General features: G+C 36.8%; 2 protein-coding genes across 2 annotated transcripts; one reads left to right on the top strand and one right to left on the bottom strand.

Annotated features, from left to right (window-relative positions):
- The first annotated feature begins 7256 nt into the window (after positions 1-7256).
- On the top strand, positions 7257-14166 carry LOC135637141 (ubiquinol oxidase 4, chloroplastic/chromoplastic-like). The gene is made up of 9 exons (XM_065149594.1): positions 7257-7552; positions 8080-8254; positions 8928-9021; positions 9153-9268; positions 10396-10504; positions 11381-11449; positions 13338-13409; positions 13513-13560; positions 13686-14166. The coding sequence occupies exons 1-9, from the start codon at positions 7392-7394 to the stop codon at positions 13895-13897; spliced, it is 1056 nt and encodes a 351-aa protein (XP_065005666.1). The 5' UTR covers positions 7257-7391; the 3' UTR covers positions 13898-14166.
- Positions 14167-14538: 372 nt separating this feature from the next.
- Positions 14539-19878, bottom strand: LOC103981186 (chromatin remodeling protein EBS-like). The gene is made up of 5 exons (XM_009397820.3): positions 19441-19878; positions 18954-19296; positions 18797-18865; positions 16091-16229; positions 14539-14874 (listed from the first exon to the last, which is right to left on the bottom strand). The coding sequence occupies exons 1-5, from the start codon at positions 19511-19513 to the stop codon at positions 14848-14850; spliced, it is 651 nt and encodes a 216-aa protein (XP_009396095.2). The 5' UTR covers positions 19514-19878; the 3' UTR covers positions 14539-14847.
- Positions 19879-23155: the final 3277 nt, after the last annotated feature.

The raw sequence follows: 23155 nt of genomic DNA, 5'->3' as shown, positions 1-23155 counted from the left end.
GCCCTTCATCTTATCCATCACATATTTTTATTATTTATTTTCTATTTATTTATTCACATGGTGTAGCGCGTGAAATGAAACCGTGGGTGGTGCGATGACAGCGTGTGGCCAGGATAGTCTAAACAAGGGATTCAATCCAACCCCACACACCGAGCTTCCGACCCACCGGGGCACACACGATGATTTCAGTTTGCTGGAGCCCATCTCGACGTGTGGAGCCCACTGTGCGGGGCTCTTTCTGTAACCCACCGGTCTCCAATCGACATGTGTGTTGCCGAGAGGGTGGCTTGTCGCAGCGGAAATCGACGCTATTCTCACCGGAGGAGGGCCCGCACCCTGATGACCCGCTTCTCTCCAATCGTCAGGTGGGTGCTCGAGATGGTGCTTCGTAGACGCGCGGAGACACGTCCTTCTCCGTTCTCCATCATGGCTGATGAATACTTCTTGCGGTTTCCTCCACTGGCCACGTGGAGCGATGTGACACAATTTGGATGAGGTGGACGGTTGATCCTTGGTGCGCACTAAACGTCTTTGTAGGGACTCCATGACGTCACCCTCGTGGCCCGCACCGCCCAAGGCGAGCCCGCGCGCGAAACGATTCAGGCGAAGAATGCGATTCATCTTCGCTCCCGCTCATCTTCACGGGATGGCTGTCCCACACGGAGACAGGGTACAGCCTTTCGCACTCAGGGTAACTGTTCGTTGCCATGCACCGAACCCTGTCTGACGTCGTACAGCGGATCCTCTCAGAGTACCGTGCCATCCTGCGGGGCCCACACGCACGGCGCGTTTCCCGTCCCTCAAAGGACGTGCGGACGGCGTTAAATGCTCCTCCCCTCGAGAGCAGCTCCAGTGCCGACCTTGGTGGCCATGTGTCGACTGTCAACTGGAATTGCAAGCTTTGACGCGTGCAGGACTTTGGGCGGGATTGGGGTGACGAAGCGGGCAGGGAGTGGCTCCCGCGCGGGCCCCGCCCTGACCATGGGGCCATTGGTTCGACACGTGGAGCTTGTCGCGCTCGGCTTGCTCCTTTCTCGTGGGGCCGAGTAGAGACCGGCCGGTTCAGGGTCCGATGTTGACAGCCTGACTCTGACCGCTCCAGCGCAGAACACGAAGCAATGGATCCATTCCACATCAAACTTTTTTCTACTTTTCCAATTACATTATATTTATAACTCATTCCTGTCTCGAAAACAGTGTCGCTTGACTGCTTTTAATCGTAAATGCCTACTGATGGATTTTGGATTAAAATGAATGGTATAAATACTAGTTATGGGTATAATTAATTATAAATATATTTAATTAACATAAATCATTAATCTAAACTTTGATAGTACTAAGATCAAATCTTAATAATGGTAACTATGAGACTGACATGCCATCAAGCTCCATACAGAAATAATCAGTGTCCTATAAGTTCACTAGATCGAAGAATTTATGTTAGTGAACTTATCATATTGCATCACTATAAATTGTATTATCTTATCTTATCATATTGTATGTTATCTTATGTTAGTGAACAACTTATCTTATCAGATTGTATCATTATAAATTGTATTATGGTCAATCTAGTTTTAAATGTGATCAATATTAAGGATTTAAAATCTCAACTGATATATTTTTATCTCTTAAATATTGATTTGATGATGATGTATCATGCTTTCTTTAAAAGTTTAAAATCTTAATTGATAAATTTAATACATCCAAAATATTGGTTTAACGGTGATTTACTGAATTGATTTACTAAAGATTAAGGGTTCAAAGTCTCATTTCATATATTTTTATTTCATCTTCATCATTTATTCATTTAAAAAATAATATTTTAAATAGAAAATAACTATTATAGAATTATAATTAATAGATATCACAACTTAAAAGCCATCATTCTATTATACTTGATATGTACTATATTAGAGTTTGAATATATGTGTAGACTTGAATTTATTCATAGAATTTTGATGGACATATTATTGATTTGGGTCTCAGTATTTTGAAATTTACACAAAGTGGAAGTTACTCCTTTGAGCTAATAGTTTAACTATTTGGTTGTTTGAATAAAGTTTTTTAGATTAATTGATTTTCTATTGTTAAAAGAGCTGATTGGCTTATTCACTTGTGTTGTTATCGAATTAGCATATTGGGTCAGATTCGATTACACTATAATGAAAATAGCACGTTAGGTCGAGTTGATCTTATATTATCAAAATAATATCTTAAGTTGATATAGTCATGCTATTATCAGAAAAGTACTTTGGATCGATTTGATCATATTATCGTTGAAAACATATGTTTAGCTAATTTGATTACACTATCATCAAAGAAGCTTCTTGGCTTAATTTGATAGCATTATCATTAACATAAGATTTTGAACCGAATTAATTGTACTATCATTGATTAATTGTATCACCGTTGAAAAAGCACCCTGAGCTAATTTAGTCGTATTATCATCGAAATAACATCTTAGGTGGATTCGATCATACTATCATTGAAATGACACATTGAACCATTTAAATAACATTATCATCGAAATAGTGTAATAGATCGTTTTTTTGTACTGTAATAGCAATAACACCTTGGGTTGTTTTGATAATATTATTGTCAAAATAATTTATTAGATTATTTTGATCATATTTTTTTTCCGAATAATATCTTTATGTCATTTTGGCCACGTTATCATTAGGGGAGACGTTTCTAGGCTAATTCAGAATGTGTTGCTGACATAAGACATAGGATGATTCAATCTGCTCACTATCGAGTGATGTTTTTTGGATCGATTTGATCGTATCATTATCAAAGAATACTTTATGATCGAATTCAATCACATCATTGTAGTAGGATGCTTCTTGGTCGATTTGGTCATATCATGGTAAAGGGTTACTTCATGCCAGGTTTATCCCTATTGTTGTCAAATGATGCTTTATGATTGATTTTGATTGCATCCTTATATAATGATATTTTTTGATTGATTAGATTATATTATTACAAAAGGATATTTTATTATCGAGTTTAGCCATGTTATATGTTATTGTTAGGAGTTGCCTCTTCAAGATATCTTAGTCATGTTGGTGTTGAGTCACCTCTTTGAGCGATTCATCAGTGTGTGTTAGAAGCCACCTCATCAGTTGGTTCGACTATGTTGGTGTTGGGAATTACCGCCACCTCATCAGTTGGTTCGACTATGTTAGTGTTGGGAATTACCTCTTTGGATAATTAGATTATGTTAGTGTTGAGAACCATATCTTTGGATAGTTTAACCATGTCAGTGATGGAAATTACCTCTTCAGCTAGTTTGGTCATATTGATGTTAGGAGCAACTACAGTCAAGCGTCCGCCTCTCTAGTGGTGATCCATACAACAGAGCTGTGACGACGCTCCTCAAATCTCTAGGCCTGCCATCTGATGAGGAGAAGGGAAGAGGAGAATAGGATGTGACAATAAAAAAATCTCTAGTGTATGGGCCTTTGGTTTCCTCTTATTTATAGAGGCCCCCATCAACTTAACCCCAATGGATCATTCCGTAATGAGTATTGGATCTCTATCCAACTATCCAAGCCTCTTAGATTAGTCAATCTCTATCCAATAATCTCTCATTAGCTCTTATTGGATCTCATCGATAGGATTCAATAATTCAATGACTTATTGGATATCCAATAAGATAGGGGCTCCGACGGATATCTCATATCTGAACCTCTACTCAGTGCAACACCTACTATATGTTGACTCTCTAAGCCCAATGTCGAGCTTGCCATGAGTCATATATGTCAGAACTCCTTTTGGCTCAATGAATTATTATCTTCATAATAATTCACTCGACTCATCGAGTACGGACGTACTATACCACTACGCCGCAGTCCCTATATAATATAGGAGAATCCAATCTTTTGGACCTATCTGTCCTTAGTTACCGTATACATATAGTTCTTCATTCATCTAATATTCCAAAGATGGTAAATCGGGCATGGTGTTGTCAGACTCATATGATTTCTACTCGAGTCTCGCTCTAATCAAATTCTCTTAGAAAACTTTTTTTCTCTGAAACATTGAATGATTATGGTTAGGGATTTGTTTAAACAAGAATACATGAGATGTTCTTCTCATAATATCAAAAGTGGATGAACCTCTATCGATACTTAATAGTCATTGTAAAGTTGACTGCCACTCTTGATGATCGACTATGCTAGATTTGAAACTTTTAGACCTATAAGTCTAGTATCAAAGAGTGGAGTACTTATACAGGACATCTTTGGTATCTCAAGTCTAAGAACCAAGTACACCACTTGGACAACGGAATCGTTGTCTGACAATGAGGTATTAGTAACCATCTAGTATTCTGTGAGCGGATCAATTAGTAAACTCATTCTCCAATGAGCACCTGCATTGTATCCATAATATCCTTACACTAGCAGCTATGAGACTAGTTGTCTCTATCATATGGATGAGTATACAACATACTAGTCTGTCCGGTTATCTTGATATCCCTCTCGAGTAACCAATGAACAGGATTATCAAGGGTCTGTGTTTAAAAGTGAATTGGTCTCATTATCGTGATCTTATCACGATCCGATTCTCATTGTACAGATCCATGGACATCACAATATATTTATGCAATAAAGTGATAAACAAATATAAAGTAAATAATAATAATAATAATAATAATAATAACTGTGTGTCATGTCACACGTGCTATCACTCACGTGATTGGTAAGTGACTTATAGCAACTTTTTTATATGACTCGATTGTGTTAGTATTAGGAGCCACTTCTTTAGGCAGTTCAACCATGTTGTGTTAGGAATTGTCTCTTCAAACAATTTGGTCATAGGAGTAACCTCTTCAAGCGATTCAATCATGTTAGTATCGGAAACCATCTCTTTAGACGATTCAATCATATTGGTGTCAGAAATTACCTCTTTAAGTTATTCAATTGTATTAATATTAAGAGGCACTCTTTGACCAATTCAATCATATTATTATTAAGAGTAATATCTTTTGGACGATTCAATCATGTTAGTGTCACGGCACATTTGAAGTGTTAGTGTCACGGCATATCTCTTCAAGAGATTTGATCATGTTAGCATCATAAATTAGCTCTTAAAGTAGTTCAATCGTGTTGGTGTTGAGAGTCATCTTTGGACAAATTATATTAATTTTAGGAGTATCTCTTCCGACGATTCCGACTATATTGGTGTCAGAAATTATCTCCTTAGATGGTTGGATCACATTGGTATCAAGAATTACCTTTTTAGGCCAGTTGAGTTCCAAGGCCATCTTTTCATGCGATTTAATTGTTGGTATGGAGCAATTGTAACCCAACATGTTGATGTACAGTCCTAATGATAGCTCTTATGCTCAAAGTAGTTTCTGATATTATTTTGTTGGGCCTACTTCTAGCACTGTTATATTAGAGCAAAATATGATTGCCCAACATATAGATAGGTTTCAGAGTCAGCTTTGGTTCGAATCCAAAATTATCATAAACGTGGTACCAAAAAACGAGCAGGTTCGATAAGAGATCCTCCAAAAAAAATTATATCAAGAGCATATCATTATACTCGAAGTCGTGATTACATGTCCATAACAATTATATATTTCCTCCTGCTAAATATGTGATCATATATATAAGAGTGATAAAGAATCATCAATTCGATAATAAGGCATTGGTCAAGTGATAATAAGTAACTGACCCTATGAGGTGAGGTGTGGATTATACAGGGATGAGGTATGCATCACATACATGATAATGATAATAATCTTTCGCGTACTATATCCATATCAGTGCATATGAGTTGCTATGATTTTTGACTGAAACCATATACATGATTGTTTTCTTCACGTTTGATATATTTGACCATCTGCATTGTATTATCTGTGCACAGGGCACTAACCATGCTACAGGCACCAGTTTGTTTGGAGTTAGAAGCTCGGCAAATGCTTCATGGAAGCGATCATCTTGCTTGCCTCTTTTCTCCTCTTCGAGGCGATCATCTCAGAAGCTCCGCGGACATGGCTGCACGAAAGCGAAGCACATTTGTCAACGGCAAGAGTGTCCTGCAGACTGAGCACTTGAGTTTTGACTTTACCCTCGATCTCATGTGGAATTTCCATGTGATGCAGCATTGAGTTCCATCAGTCAACGTACTTGGTTTCGTGAAGGGCTTCGTTTCTCCAAACTGCGAGCTCCCACGCCACCTGTTTGCTCAAATGCCTGTTCGCCAATTTGATGATACAAAATGATGAATCCGTGTACCACAGCGCCTGGAATCTCAAGCGTTCCGCTCCCACAGTTCCATCCTATCCAGATCGTATTATCGAGAATGTGCCTAGAGAAGCTTAAATCAAAGTTTGAGATAAAATAATAATAATAAATTATATGACTTAAATTGTATATTATTTACTGTAATTAGTTATATTTAGTATTCGGATCCTTATATTTTAAAAAATTATATTATGATTCATATACTTACGAAAGTAAAATATTTAATCTTGTATCTCTTCACGTCGTCGTCAATTTTACTAATGAAAATATTGTACGTGTAAAAAATAATATTAAAATATGATTAAAATAATAATTTTATAGTACTATTCTCATATATATATATATATTTTTCTTTATGTAATTTTTATAAAAACTCTTTCTTTCTCGACTTCGTCTTTTCCTTTAACTTTGACCGATGAGAAGGAATTAGAATCACAAGAGTGAGATCCTTTCTATCCAGTGTCTCACTATATTTCCCAACAAAATATTGAAGATAAAAAAAATAAAATAATTGAATAACATTATCTCATTTCGTTTCTCAATAAAACTTCTCTCTTTTAAATTTTAATCATATAAAATTATCTTTTAATTTTCTTTTAACATCATTTCTCGTGATAACACTTGTGATATTTTCATTAACAAAATTGAAGATATAAGGAGAAATAAGATTAAATATTTCAAGTATAAATATTTAATATAATTTTTAAAAATATAGAGATTAAGATATTATTCGCTAATTACATGTAATTAGCTCAAAGTTATTGGCCGAGGATGTCTTAAAAAAAAATTAAAATAATATATATATATATATATATATATATATATATAATTTGATGAATGAAAATTAATTTATATATTTCTAAGATTTGAAGGCATATATAAATAAATATATGTGATGTATTAAAATGCAGAGGGATATAGATGCCATTTTACTTGTGACAAGTCTCTCTTCGGTTCTATCTCCTCTTTCTTTGTCTCTTGTGATCCAACGGTGTTCGAAGTCGAGCGAACGATGGGGTAAGCGCTCGTGGGAAGCCAAATTGGACTTGGAAGTGCTCTCCGTTCGATACCGACAAGGAGGAAAAGGAGGAGAAGTGAGGAAGCGATTTTCTGGGGCGGTTGTCGAGGTGGAACCCTATGGCCGCCGCGGCGCTCTCCTCTCCTTCCTTCTTCGCCTCTGCTCCCGGTCCAAAGATTACGAGAAGCATCCCGCCCTCCACCGCCTCAGCTTTCGTATCTAACCCCATCTCCGGGTCCGGTTCTGCTTCCGTTCGTTATAGTCGTGGATATTTTTCTAGGTATCTTTCTCTTTCTTTTCTTTGGGGAAGTTTTAATTGATTCTGAGGAAAAGCCCAAACTTTGGGATTCTTTTGCCGTGAAAATTAATCATTTTGTTTGAATTAAGACGATTTTTTGGTAAGGTTTGAAAGGTAGCCGCCAATCACTACCAAATCAAGCTATGGTTTCGTTGTACTTCTTTTGGATGTTTTAAATTGGCACCTTTTGTTCATTCGTTTCTGCAATCTGCTCTTTAAAGTTTAAATTTCTGGTCCGTGATAATACATATTGTTTATCTATATCTTTTTAGCAAAATATTTCGATCTTTTATTGTAATAAGATATGGTTCAGGATGGATGATCACAATAATTTCGTTCAAGTGCTACCGAGGGACATAAAAAGATTCGTTACATGTTGAATTCTAATTTCTGGTTTGGATGTTGGTTTTTGGTACTTTTGTATTTGTTTCCACCCATACATGGCCGAAAGCTTTGATTCTATCATGCAATAAGGCCTTAGAAGAAGAACGCTTGTGTTGTCTGTATAGGAGGTTGCATCAGGTAAAGGCCACGACTTTGCAAGAGAAAGATGAAAAGGTGACCGTGGAGGAGGCTTTCCCTGTGAAGACGGGAGCTGCTGGTACCAGTTCGTCAACCGGTGAAGCTTCTGTTGTGGCACCATGGAATGTTAAGCTTGAGCAGACCATTAATATTTTTCTAACCGTAAGTTTTCTTATTTCTTATGAAATTTGCTCCGTTAGTCAGATAGCTTATCGTTAGATGAAGTTTGCTACCACATAATCTGGTACCAGTTTGTTTTCTTGTGCTTTTGATCACTGGTTTGTTGGAGTCTCTTTCATTGTTTAATATAGCACAAGGAATCCAGTTCAAGTAGTAGAATATGAGTGTTCCGATGAAATTTTTTTTCATGATTCTCGAGCAGTAACAATTTCGCATTCTAACAGATGTCAGTGTTAAATCAATTTGATAGTAATTGTTGTTCTCTTAGGTTGGATCATTCTCTAATGGTCAAACCCTTTTATTTTCGTGTTACTGATAATTTTCAAAAATCGCTATTTATAAGATCTGATCACAGCCAGATTGATAGTATCAGTGGTCAGTAATATCACAAACTGCAATTCTTTTCTGATAGTTTGTTTCCTCACAAATTCTTTCCAGCAGGACCGACTCTTCTTAGTAATTTGTGGAGAAGATATGCTTAATTTTTCTTCTTTTTAAATAATTAACAGAAATTGGAATAAGAATAAAAAAAAAGTTATGTTATATGATGGTTATTCTTGCCTAATTAGTGTTCTATCACATTTCGGTTAGAGCTATGCATATCATTATTTTCTATGGGTTAATTAGCTAACACATAATGTATTAATTTCTGTAGGATACAACAATCAGGATACTTGATACATTTTACCATGATCGTCACTATGCACGATTCTTTGTCTTGGAAACCATAGCTAGAGTCCCCTACTTCGGTGAGTTTTCTGATTTATTTTGCAGATTTGAACCTTACAGTCTATCATACTACCTTTTGCCTTATTGTGAGCTATAAGCATCAATTGGTTTTGCATTCCACTCACAGTTATTAACTCAAATTATCTGTTAGCTTTTATATCTGTATTGCACATGTATGAGAGCTTTGGTTGGTGGAGAAGATCTGATTATCTGAAAGTACATTTTGCTCAAAGCTGGAATGAGTTTCACCATCTACTTATCATGGAGGTACAACTTTTCCTGTTATATTTATATTGCGTTACATGAATTTTAGCCTTCTTCCCCTTGTTTATGGATGTTCTAGAAGTCTTGTGGAAATTAAACAACTTTGTGTATACTTACTCTTCTTCCACAAGTTCTGATGATATCTCAATGGGAGCTACCGTGTGCTTTGTTAAATGTCATCACAGAATCAATTGCAGCTTCTGATTAAGTCTTCTTGGTCTCCTTTTGATTCTACTGTAACTTTATTTGAGAAAGCTTGGACTTATTGGAATATTATCAGTGAGAGGTCAGATTTATGGATTATCAAGGGCCACATCCTCCCTTGGATCTAAGTGCCATCATATCTTGCCATGTTTTGCTGCGTTGTGCTAATTGTGTTTGGATTTAGCTTACATTTTTGAAATTGTGGTAATAAATGGTGTAAATTAGGGTATTAGTTCATCATTATTTATGTTAATGAAAGGGAATAAGACATTATCTCATGAAGATATTTAGGCTACAAGCACTGGTATCTCTTGATAGAAAGTTGCTTCTGTAGTTTCAAGAATCTATGTTGATTGGCCAAATCACAGTATTATATCACTGTTAATTCTTCATAAAACCTCATGAAGCAAATCTGTTCCTTGGAAACTTGCTAGATTTTACACCACGAAACTGATGTTTGCCACTCAAAGTTCGTAATGTATGAATTGCACAACGAGCTCTTGGTTAGGAGTTTTGTCCAAGGGGTTTGCCACACTATTTGATTTCTTTACTCTCCAATGAATGTAGTATTGGCCATAATCTTTGTGTTATTTATTATCACTGATCAGAGCTAAATGTCTAATTTATGGCGTGCTTTCTTCTGTGATGTTGATCAGAGATAAATATAGTAATATCATTTTGATGCACAGAATTTTAATAAGAAGTTTGTCCTTCTGTGACAAGAAACTCTGTATATTGAATTATTTTGATTACTCATTCTTATCTTCTCAGTTTCTTTATTTTATGTTTTCTGATTGAGAATTTCTTCTGTGCACATACATATTGTAATAGTTTAAGATTCATCTAGCTAGTTGAGCTTCTTTATGATTGAATTGTTACCTTTAACATGCTGAATTTTTTTGGCATTATTGCTTTTTCTTCTGCAGGAACTAGGGGGTAATGCTTTCTGGTTAGATCGTCTTCTTGCTCAGTTTGTTGCATTCTTTTACTACTTCATGACAGTTGGAATGTACATCATGAGCCCCAGAATGGCATGTGAGTACAACATTATTTTGTCCTTTCACCTGCATGTTTGTCTGGTATTTTATTGGATCGATTGTTACCAAAATATAAGGTTGTTCGATCAGCATTTTGTGAAAATATTGCTAGAGCATTGCCTGATTATTTTTCGGTTTTATAGATTGTCTTGAGGACTTGGCCTTGTGCCAGGAGATGGTTTCACTTGTAATTTGTTCTGTTCAGTGAAATTATTCAATTTAATTATCAGGAAACAATGGAAAAACAGTAAGCTATATTTGGATTTGGAAATACATTTTTTTAATATTAGTGCTATCAGCTCATAGTATAAGTTGTGAACATTTTACCGTGAAGACAACTTTTGGCTCAAACCTAAATTCGCAAAAAAGAAAAATAAAGCAATCTTGTACTCTAGGAACTAAGGAGTTATAATTGTCTAAAGTTTCATTTCTTGCGTTCTACTTCCACAACCACTTCTCTTAAGATGGTAAGACAGTTTTCTTTTGTAACTGTATGGTCTATTATGATATTTATCTTTTTATATCAATACTATTTTCTGCATACTTTGTCACATTTAGTGATTTTCTTGATAATTTAAATCTCGAACTGTGATGTTCATAAGAGACCAGTTTTGTAAGATGCTGCACGATCTGGTAACAGTATAAGCTACAATTTTCAGGACTACTGTTTTCTAAAATCTATTCATTATTTTTGAAAGACAATCCAACACCATAACATTTTGAAGTTGGTTTTTGAACTTCTTTTAGCCAAATCACATTCTTAGCAGTTTCTCTTTTGTTTTCCAGATCGTCACAAAGAAAAAGAAAAAGCAAAATACTCGTTAAATGAATTAGATATTCCTGATACTTGAACTTTATTATTGTTTTCCTGCAGACCATTTTTCAGAATGTGTTGAGCGACATGCATACTCCACTTATGACAAGTTTATAAAGCTCCATGAAGGTGCATGCTTTGTCTTCCTATTTCATTTCTTTACAGAAAGTTACTGACAGAAAAAAAAAAAGTATAGTTAAACCAAAGCTAAAAATAGTTTAACTATATGATCCTTCTAACAGTGAGTTTTCTCATTGCTATTGTACATGGTTGGAGGATCATTTCAATTATTGGAAATTATAGAAAGTTATTGTTTTTGTTTGTATTAATCAATTACACATTTGATGCAAAGTGCTCATTTTACACAATTTTTTCACCATTCCATTAATTCTATCACAATTTGTTGATTATGAAAGGCCCTTGTTTGTACGTATAGGATACATTGCTTTAAGGATTAATGTCACAGGTGAAAAGATTTGGAGATGTTCAGAAAATGTAAGGTGGCTTGCTTGGACAACCTAGAAATCTGAGGCTTTGGAGATGAATGGGAGACTTTCTCTGTTCTTTAAGTTCTATGATCTGCAATAGAATTGAGAAGTTTGGTGACTTATATGTTAAGGTTGGTGAAAGTTAAATGTTACTTGGAAGACGAGTCCTCTTGCAGGAGAGGAATTTTAAGGCAAAACATCACTACACAGGCAAACTGGTCTTGATCACATTGCCACTGGAAAGATGAATCCTCCAATTCCTTGGCACCAAATGAAGAATACATTAAGGACATGATAGTGAAATACTTGATTAGAATTTAGCATTTTTTTCTACTTCCATGTCAGCGAAGGTGCATAAGTCTGATGATGATTTTTGTACTAGTTGAAAGCATGGAGAATTGGCTAAGAATACAAACATGCAAACAATTTATACATGCTGAACAATTTCTTTCTTTGTTTTAGCAAATTCTGTTCTTGATCATAGGGACTCTTTTCATTCGTTATTTTCAATATTAATTCTGTAGGTCTCTTTTTGTAACATGTTTGTGAATGATTGAGCGCGATGCTTTTACTTGTTGCAAATGGTGTAGTCATGATCAAGAATTAAGCTTATAATGCGCATGACAGTCTGTCTAATATCTTGTGAGGGGTGTGCATGCTTTCATGTTTGCAAATCAAGGAGTAAGAAGTATGAAACAGGATCGAGTTGATTTATGCTTGTGAAAGCCATGCACCAAACAGAATTTAAAAGGGCCACACAATTTATAAGGTTTCTGCTAATGCAGGATCTGAGAAGTGACTGTACTCTGCAAACAGAGAGGTCATTTTTGCATTAAATAATTTCCTTATTTATTCTTCTAAAATAAGATTATGAAAATAGTAGTTTTATATTTAATGGCACGACAACAATATACACTATGCTAAGTGCTGATAATGTGTCAACATGATGGACACTGATAAAGATCACAACATGCTTCAGAATTTAGCTCATGGTTAGGAGTAGGTATCTCATTGATATAACTGCATTTGTCCCATATTAGTAGAATGACAGGTGATCTTAGAACCTTTATGTTGCAATTAGTAGCATCACATAGTTATTATGTTTCAGAAATTATTTCAGACCTTTTTCATTTTTGGTTCTTTTTTATCTGTTGCAACACAATAGAATGCTGAGCCGTCGTCCATAATGTGCATGGTTAATTTGAAAAGAAACATTTATGAGTATGCTTTGTTCAGATTTTGGATAAATATTACTGTGGACTGGATCATTTTATTGGCTCGAAAAGCCTAGTTTCTCGATGAAAGAAGCACTAGTTGATTATTGGCCTCTCATTTCTGAGTCTTATAACTGTCTAGTTTATAAGAATCGATGACCAAAAAAAAAAGATCACATTGGATCATAGTATACACATATCATGTAGACTTTAAAATATGTATTAGTTGGTTTTTTAGAATTCCAAATTATTTCTTTAATTCTATATGATTTTTCCGATTCCTTACAATTTTTTCTATTTATTCTCTTGATGCAGAAGAGTTAAAGAAGTTCCCTGCCCCAGAGGCAGCTATCAATTACTACATGAATGAGGATTTGTACTTGTTTGGTAAGTTTCTTGGAGACTTATTACCTACAGTTAGTTAAACATTAATGTTTATTTCTAGAATTTGACCTGAAATAATTTTATTTTTAACTATTCAAATTTCCAGACGAATTCCAAACTGCTAGAACTCCTAAATCTAGGAGGCCGAGGATAGGTATGTTTCCTCGACTGCTTCCATGTACTAGTGATCTTTAATTTTCTTGATCATCGTATTACTTTCCTATTTAGTTGCAATCTACTTGCTGTAAACAGCTCTATAACACATTGTTTTCTATCCAGAAAATCTTTATGATGTTTTCATGAACATTCGTGACGATGAGGCCGAGCATTGCAAAACGATGGCAACCTGCCAAACCCATGGAAATCTGCGCTCCCCTCACTCGGATCCGAAACCTATGGAGGATGCTTCTGAATGCACGGTCTCGGAGGAAGCCGGCTGTGAAGGTATCGTGGATTGTGTTACGAAGTCCTTGACATCAAGGAGACCATAAAAATTTTGATGTGTATAGGTTTAATATAGTAAAATATGGTGTTAAATGAAGCCATCTGCTGTTCTCCATGGATGTCTTAACTTGTGTAAAGCATAATGAAAACAAGCGATGCAGCTCAGCTTTCTTCACATGCAGTCTATAATTTGTATTTGGCCAATGAACTTTTAGTACAAACCAGGATGTAATAATGCCTTTGGGTACTTTGGGCTTATGCCTATTCACAAGTATGATCTGATTCTGATTCTATTGCATAAAGCTATGTTTGAGAAGCCTTTGTTTTCTCCAGTATTGTTCTTTCTAATTAAAAAAAAAAATAGAGAAAAGATGGAACTTTCTTCTTTAAAAAAAAGAAAAAAAAGCTACACTAAAGAGAGCAGAAAAAGAGTAGCAATCCATTTGATGTAATGGAATTTTCTTCTAACTAAAAAGAAAACACTACACTAAAGAGAACACAGAAAGAATCCAACAGTCCATGATCCAAGAGAACTAATTCTAGCTCAGACCAAACCAAGCAAAAGCAATCCATTTGATGTAATGGAGATTTCTGCTAATTAAAAGACAAAAGAATCACTACACTAAACTAGAGAGAGTGCAGAAAAAGAATCCAGTCCATGATACCAGAGATCTAATTCTAGCTCAGAAGAAACCAAGCAGAAGCAATTCAATTAACACTAGGGGTCGAACCAACTAGTGTGTGGGGATCATACAAGCAAAACAAGATGGTAGTCACACACAGCCCTTCTTTGGGTTCAAAAAGAATAGTGCAATTGAACAAGTGATTGCACAAACGACAGGCAGAGAGCACAAATCATCCAATTAGCCAAAGAAGAACCAATGTGTTACCAAACTAGACGAACAAGTTAGAGAACTGACTCCCACTGTGCAAGCAGATCCAGGACTACAATTTCATATTAGTGAAACCTTCCATGAGCCACTTCCGTAATCGATAATTACTTCTTGCGCCTCTTGACTTCAACCTGCCCAATCAAAACATGAAGCATCAGGAATTTAAATATAGGAATTATTGATGCAAATTCGAGGCAATAGTGACAAAGGCAGTTCAGATTCTAAAAGGCCTTAAACATTCTTTAGGATATCAGACTAGGCAGTGAAAAGAGAAAGCATGAAGGTTATCAGTTTTGTTTGGTTGAATACCCTTTCTTTCTTTTGACCTTCTATGAATATTTCAAGTGTAGCTAGCTTTAAAGGTTGTACAATTGCTAAGCATGCTTGATGATGGCTCCGCTTGATGGACATGGTCTTGCTGAATATATCACACATGGATGTCATTCACATATTACACAGCATACACCGGCCAAACATAGAGAATCAACTAAAAAGTAAAGCACTACTTGAACATCTTTCTCTCCCATGATGTTCTCAGGGGCACTAGAGAGACAGAGAGAGATGTATAAGAAATCAATTTCTCGTGGTGTTTAACATCAAATAGTTGAAAAGATTATAGATTAGCACAAAATCTTGAGAAAAGTATCGAGATGATATGAAGGAAATTATGTTCAAACAGCTTTCCTCAAACCAAGCATACACTTCAAGGGAAAATGCAACATACTAAGGAAAGCAACATGCTAATTCTTGATCTCTGATTAATGGAATGCAACATTGTATAAGAAGGAACTCATGAACATAATTCTTGATCTCTGATTTATGAAATGCAACATGCTAAGGAAAGCCCTTAGCACGTTCCTTACACTGACAATCAATACTATGAGGTGTAATCAATAACATGTTCCTTCTTGATCTCTGATTTATGAAATGCGACATGCCAAGGAAAGCAAATTCATGTTCATGATTTTTGGGGAAAAAGAATGAGCAGTACTCAAATCTTCTTGATCTCTGATTTGTGAAAATGGAAACTTCAGTCCAGATGCATTCGTATCTATCTAGATCAGACTATAGCTATCCATCAAATGAAATTAAATACAAGAACAACTCCGACATTAAAGACAAGAACATTAGATGCATCCACATTCATTTTGATCGATGTATGACTGGACATCAAATAAATACAAGAACAACCTCGACAAAGCTCTATCAAGAATAACATAACCAACAACTCCAATTAAGTACTTTTCAACAAAAGATAAAATGAACGATTCTTAAATTGGATATTTTCCTTTTTCTTAAGATAATACATTTAAGGAAACATTATGAGAGCTAAAGCCATTTTCTCACCTTAAGTTCAGAATCTGGTGATACAGGAAAAGGTTTCAAAGATTTCTCAGCAGCATCTTCAGCTGAACAATCAGAGCAGATAAAGTGTTCCAACTTTTTTGCTTGTTCAATCGTCATACCCATACAAGTTGGATGAAACCTGCACTTCGTAAGGATGCACATAAGACAATACATGCTGACTAATTTAAGCAAACAGAGATTGTACCGTAAGAAAGAAAAATCGCTATATGAATAGAACATCTATTCAAAAGGGTTCTTGCAATAATACATAGAAAATTTTTGAACAAGTATGTTTTATGAATTTGGGTGTGCATGCAAGAAATACAAAATTTCATACCAAATATGAGGATCTCAAGTAGAAATTAAACAAGAGCAACCGTAACAAAATCATCAACTAAAATGGCCAATGAGGCTATTGTACACCGCATACAAAAGCAGAGTTTGATGAAGCAGAAGACAACCCATGAGCATAACAAGAAGATCCCAAAAGTATAGCAATTAGATACCAAAAATTTTCCCTAATAGATTTACATGCACTGAAACATCTAATTACTGAAAAAAGCATCATCTATTTAATCAAATTGGGTTTTCTATATTATCAGACAAAATTCAAAACTATCTTATAGCTTTATCTCTTCTAAAACTTCATATTGAACTTATTACTCTGCTGAAGAGAGACTTCATTACTCTTCAAGAAAAATATGACCTCATCACTCCCAACTTGACTAAAAACTCACTTTTAGGCATTGCTAATACTTTGAGTGAAGAATCCCAAGATAATTTTTGCACATGATATCCACCATAAAATGACAAAAATGTTAATGAGAGAGTTTAAGAGAGATACACCAGTCCAAGGGTTACAATAAAAGAGACATTCTAATTGTTGATGGATAAGTATCATAAGATTCCTAACTAGGCCCAATCACCAGGTCAGAGGACTACAGTTTACAAAAGATACAGTATGTTGACACAGAGAAGAAAAAGAATCAAAATTTCAAACATATAAATAATGTCATACACTCATACTACTCTTTCTTCTACTTACCTTTGAACAGGATTGGAAAACATAGCATGACTTGTACACCATACTTACACATTACAAGGTTAATCATAAGCACTTAAATTCATTGAGCATCCATTTTTTGTTGGTCAAAAAATTTACTGGCTATATACAAGAGCGAACCACTCAAATATTTTTGCCCACCCAATTTTTGAGCATACAAATAAATATCAATTAATTAGCGACTTCTTAAAGCATGAATATTACTAATCTCAACCACAAATAAGTACATGATCCTCATACAAGAATGAAATGAGAAATGTAAGGCAAGACATAACTAAACAAGTCATGCTTCCTATCCAAAATTTGTAGCATCCCATGATATACTTTGGGAAACAAACATGACAAAACAGCCACCTGGTTTTATCTTCAAAGAATATATGGAGTGCGAAAGAAACTAATCTAAGTGAGCAATGTTACAAATCTGTCCCGAACAAACAAAATGTCACAACACCCAAAAAAAGTTAAATAAAGCAGGGTCATGGCCTGTACAATAAATCTTTCCTCGTGCCACAACGAGTAACAAAAAGTCAAGTAAATACATCGTAGAAGTCGCAGCATATCATTCAATGCGAACAATACTGCACAAACACTGAACTTTTATTTGTCTCCAACATCTATTGTGATCAACCAATGAGTCTTTAAGCTCAATAGATGTTATTCAACTTTTTCAATCCTTAATAACATGGGACTAATCTCTAATACGTCTCAATGTTCATCTCGTACATGAATATTTTTCCAATATATTAACCCAATTGATAAGTAACAAAATCCCTTGCTTCATGATCAATCAGGAGTCTATTATTGAGCAGGTGTAGATTATGCAAGATGTGTAATACAATACAACAAGAAAATAACAGTACAAAAGAACTTATAAATCCCATGTACTATGGGAAAGAAATAAACTAAAATTCGCATCAAATAAGATAGGAGAGCTCTCTTAAATCCACGAAATGCAATTTAGCAGTAATATATGCACACGTATGATATCAAGGTTTGCTTGGATGAGCAAAGTAGGTAGGGCATGTAGGCCATAAAATATTACTTAAATAGGACCTCAAACTACTAAAAGAAAAGGGAAAGCTTGCAGCCATCCTACCCAAGGACTATACCATAAAGGCATAAAGCTCAGATGCAGATTGCGTATCACCTAGAAATAATAGATCGCGTAGTGAGGCTTTTTATGTGTGAATTATTGGTTTTATTATAAGAATCCCAGAGTATTGCCATCATAGATAACCACAGGCCAAGAAAAGAAAAGGCCTTTTTGCAAGAAGTAGAATAAGTAAGATTGGAATTACTTGAACATATGTACTAAATAGGGCAAACTCTACAAATATGGGAAAAATCCAAAATTTTCACATGTTTGGATGGCCTGGTGCAACTTCTAAGAGCTTTAGAAGTCACATAATAAATTGCTGCACGAATACTTATGAACGATGTCATACATGGCAGGAGACTCTGTGCGCAGTCAAGAGGACAAGGGTTTAACTTTGGTAAAGCTTGAAAATGTAGCAAAGACGCAGGTAATAATGGTAAACGAGCAAAGTTGATATCGTTGATGACCAGGTTATTACTTTGGTACTGAGCAAGTTACAGACAAAGAGGGAGAGGAGCATTAAGAATGGAATTCTAGGGAGATGTACCAGTCCTTGCATCCCTCGCACTGGACCATGAGATCGTCCGGGTTGTATGGCATCTCGCACTTGCAATACCTTCAGTCCAAAAGCATAAGAAGATCATGTAGAAGTCCATGGAAGAAAGGAAGAAGAGGCATGAAAAGAGGGGAAAGGGGGGCGGTACACAGCGACGCGGTCGGGGGTGAAGCCGCCGGTGGCGGCCTTGTACTCGAACCGGCAGAAGTAGTCCTCGGGGCCGACGTCCTCGAGCTTGGTGTAGCTCTTGAAGGAGTGGACGACGCACGTACCCTCGATGGTGCGGGCGCTCTGCACGTCGTAGTGGTCCGAGAGGAAGAGCTCCTTGGCCCCGTGGAACTGGCGGCGGCCGCCAGCGGATTCCTCGGGGCGGTAGTACCACCGGACCCGCACCCGCGCGCTGCCGCGGTGGTCCGCCTCGATCCGCTCCACCCGCGCCACGTACGGTGGCTTCTCCGCGTCCGACGGCCGCATCAGCACACAGTCGCCCACTGCACCCGCCCTCCCGTCCCATCCCATCCCATCCAAAAGACATCATCACCATCTCTTCCTCCGCGATCACACCATCGGAATAAAGAAAGAAGAAAGGAAAAAGAAAAGACGAACTTTTGGCGACACAAATCGAGTACTAGTACCTCTAACGACCTTGTTGGCGCCCTTGATGGTGTAGGAATCGAGTTCCTTCTTGCCGGGCTTCGTCTTGGCCATTCCACGGTTTGGGCAGCTTCTGGATCTCCCGCGCTCCTGAACAAAGATGCTGGCGACAGTTTCGGAAGGTGAGGGGGGCAGTGGATTTGACCTTCTCGCTCAAAGATGCTACATTAGTTTCGGAAGGCGAGATTTAAATGCAAGTTTACTTTGTGTTGGAACGAGGTAAAAGAGGAGGAAAGAGGTTTTCATGGAGCAGCGAAGTTGGTGGGTGGGGAGGAGGCCAGCTGCAGTGCGCGCGCTCGCGCTCGCGCGCTACTGTATTCCGACAAGCGACGGGTGGTTGTCAGAGGTGGAGGACAACCCCATTGGATACGCTGCAGCGGCATCGATGCGCCATGGCATGCATGTCCATCCATCCATCCATCCATCCAATCTGACACATCCTGCTCCCACGTGGCGCGACTTGGGCCACGACTCACGCCTCGAATCTCATGCGTGGCACTCCCACGTCGGCCGCGCCGACGACGCTGGGAAGACGCCAATGTGTTCCCGGGGCAGCCGTGACTTCCGCCGTCGCTCTGGTTACCGGAACTAGCAAGCTTCCTGCACCAGGAACAGTAAATCCGAAACACAGTCACGAGTGATGATCTCGTGGTGTCTCCGAAACTGTAATGACATCAGAAAAACCCATTAGAATCCGCAAAAGAAAACTGCAGCAAGCAAAGCTTCCGGTATGCATCTCATACCACACCCAAAAAGTTCCTGCCGGATGCAGACATTTCTCACAAATAATGACCAACTCTTCTTCAATTGACTCGTGAATATTCCATGCCATCATGACATGCAAAACATAAAAGAAAGTTTTCGATCCAGCTCATGTTCCAGCATGTTATAGCCATGCAGTTTAATCCATCAAAGAATGTTCAGCAACAGCAAAAGTTGTCTTTACCTGGATCATGACATCACTTTTTTTTTTGCATGAGGATAGAAGTTGATACAGGAAAAGCATTGTGGAGATCTCTGGGCATCAACTCAAGAGGACCAATCTGAGCAAAAGAAGCCTTCCAATAAAAGATGGATGAAACCAGCACTTGGAAGGTTATCGACTAAGAAAAACTTTGTTAATATTAAGAAATCACATGCCTCATCATAACTTAATTTATAAGGTGAAAGAGAATCTAATGAATCTCAAAAACTAAGAAATGAAGGGATATTCATCTTATTTGATAGAAATCAAGAAAAATATATGATGATCATATCAAGAGATATGAGATCTCTTCTATACAGTAACTTTTAACACATAATTGTAGACTTAATGGTTTAGAAGAACCAGATTAAGTTGGAAAGTAAAAGTTCAATTTATTATCAGTCAAGACTATGCTCAACAGTGAAGACAGAGGATTCTGCTTGACATGTGATTTATAGTTGATGAGGCATGTGATTTCTTAGTAACATTAACATTAAGCAAATAGAGATGGCACCACAAGAGAAAAAAGAACAGAGATACTGTGAGAAGGGAAACTTTCATCCTTTGCTTGCCATCCATCTTTTGAAGGTTGCTGTCATCAAGCACAGATTGCTTTATGACTAATCTAAGGTGCCAGTTTTCATAAAAATCACCTAAGAAATTGAATAACTAATTTAAGCCTATTACAGAAAGTAAACATGATACTGTTTGTATGTACAAAAGATATTCAAACTAGAGAGAGATCAAAAGTTCAGGTTTAATCTCTAACTATTCATGCTCTATCACCCCAAAACCCTACTCCATCAGTACCTAATATATATATATAATATCATCTTCGACCCGCACAAAATCGACAATATTGATTTTCTTCATCCCATATGAATAATCTACCAGAGCATATTTAATGTTGTTTGGTATGTGCTTTAGCAATATTTTCAAGTTAGAAAAGGAAATTACTTGTATGAAATTACTGGAGCTAGATTTTTCAATGAGGCTAGATGATCAAGGAAGGGACAATTTTGGGATGGAGATTTTTGCCTATGTAAACAATAAGGTTTCTCCTTTATAACTTGGAGACTAGGGTTTAAGTCATACAAACATCTCGTTGTGATATTGACCCTCCACAAATCTCAAATTTGTGGGTTCTAATGCACTGAATACATTCTTTTTATTGATCAATTACTTACATTTATATTTGGACTCTTATTTTTCAGTCAAGTGATCAGATCCAATCATATCGGATCCGATTAAACTAGTGTACCATGATCTTACAGAAATCATCATCCAAACTGGTATGCAGAATCTACCATTTGTTTTATTGAATTACTTTGTTTGTTTTGCTTTTGATTAAGGTTGATTTTGGCTTAGCTCATTTGTGCATGTTAACATGGCTTAGGTGGTTTAGCCATGTTTGATGCCCTGGTAAACTAATATGATGTTATAGCCCTGTTGTGTTCCTGTGATATGGATGCATGTACATAGCAACATATGTCATTTGTATAGTCTGCATATGTGAAGATGTATATAACAAATATCATCCTATATGAAAAATGAGCAATAAATTATAATGCATAAGGCTGGGGATCAAATGACTAAAAAGAAACAAAGATTGACATAAATGAAGAGGAATTAATCACTTTTTTTTCCTCTGAAGATCCAAAACTACCAATTCTTTTACTGTTCATCTTCTACTGACCACAATTCCCTCTTCTTCTATTTTGTTCTATGTTTGCATCGTCATCATGAAAATTAATTGTTTTGTATTGAACAGATGACAGGGAAATAAAAGAGGCAGAAGAGAAGAGGGCAAGTGACATTTACCAGTCCCTGAATCCATTGCACTTGACCATGGCGACATCGGGGTTGTTCGACATCTTGCATCTGTGGTACCTTCATCCAAGACAGGGTGACGGATATACACGATCGATTCCATGTGGATGAAACCAAAAGAGCTTAAGATAGGAAAATGGAGGGCGAACGGTCGTCACCTGCGGACGACGTCGTGGTGAAGCCGGCAGCGGCGGTGATGCACTCGAACCGGCAGAAGAAGTCCCGGACGCCAGCGAGATCGAAGCCGTCATTCTCGTTGCGGATGTGGACGACGCACTTTGCTCTCGATGGTGCGGACGCTCTACTCTGCCGTCGTAGTGGTCGGAGAGGATGAGCTCGCGGCCCCGTGGCACCTGCGGGCGGTACTACCTCCACCCTGCGCCATGTACGGCATCTTGTATAACTCCGCCGGCCGCATCAGCACGCCGTCGCCCACCGCCCGCACCGCGTTCCAGTTCATCGGCGTCTACGATATATATATATATATATATATATATATATATAACTTAAGTTTATTAATATATCCAACTCTTTATTTTATTTTGAGGCAATTAATTGTTATTATTATTTATTATATGATTTTTCTAGTTCTAAATTTATAAGATATATATTTATACCTTTTTGGAATGTCAATATTATAAAATTATATAAAATTATGGAGACCTTTCAATTTGTCCGATAGGTCAAATGAATTGATCGTTATTTCTCTATTGTTTGGTAATCTTTGGCTTCATGTTATTAAAACACCAAGTATGATATTATTAAATATTATATTTAATACAAATATTTATATCCAATCAAAAGTATCCCGTCCCTCACGAACTAAGTCAACATTCACTAAAAACTGAAAATAAAAAGTCTAATCGATATTCTATCAAAATATTATTTGGACTAATTATAAA

Source organism: Musa acuminata, chromosome BXJ3-4, assembly GCF_036884655.1.
Source record: "Musa acuminata AAA Group cultivar baxijiao chromosome BXJ3-4, Cavendish_Baxijiao_AAA, whole genome shotgun sequence".
Taxonomy (NCBI): domain Eukaryota; kingdom Viridiplantae; phylum Streptophyta; class Magnoliopsida; order Zingiberales; family Musaceae; genus Musa; species Musa acuminata.
The sequence above is the reverse complement of the archived record's forward strand: the minus strand, read 5'-3'. Positions and strand labels throughout refer to the sequence as shown.

Bases quoted from the DNA above. Each gene is read 5' to 3' on its own strand.
- LOC135637141 (XM_065149594.1), top strand. From the start codon at position 7,392: ATGGCCGCCGCGGCGCTCTCCTCTCCTTCCTTCTTCGCCTCTGCTCCC. The intron at 7,553-8,079 runs GTATCTTTCTCT...TTGTCTGTATAG, and splicing joins AGTCGTGGATATTTTTCTAG to GAGGTTGCATCAGGTAAAGG. The intron at 13,410-13,512 runs GTAAGTTTCTTG...TCAAATTTCCAG, and splicing joins TGAGGATTTGTACTTGTTTG to ACGAATTCCAAACTGCTAGA.
- LOC103981186 (XM_009397820.3), bottom strand. From the start codon at position 19,513: ATGGCCAAGACGAAGCCCGGCAAGAAGGAACTCGATTCCTACACCATC. The intron at 18,866-18,953 runs GTACCGCCCCCC...TTTGGACTGAAG, and splicing joins ACCCCCGACCGCGTCGCTGT to GTATTGCAAGTGCGAGATGC. The intron at 14,875-16,090 runs GTGAGAAAATGG...TTGATTGGGCAG, and splicing joins CACCAGATTCTGAACTTAAG to GTTGAAGTCAAGAGGCGCAA.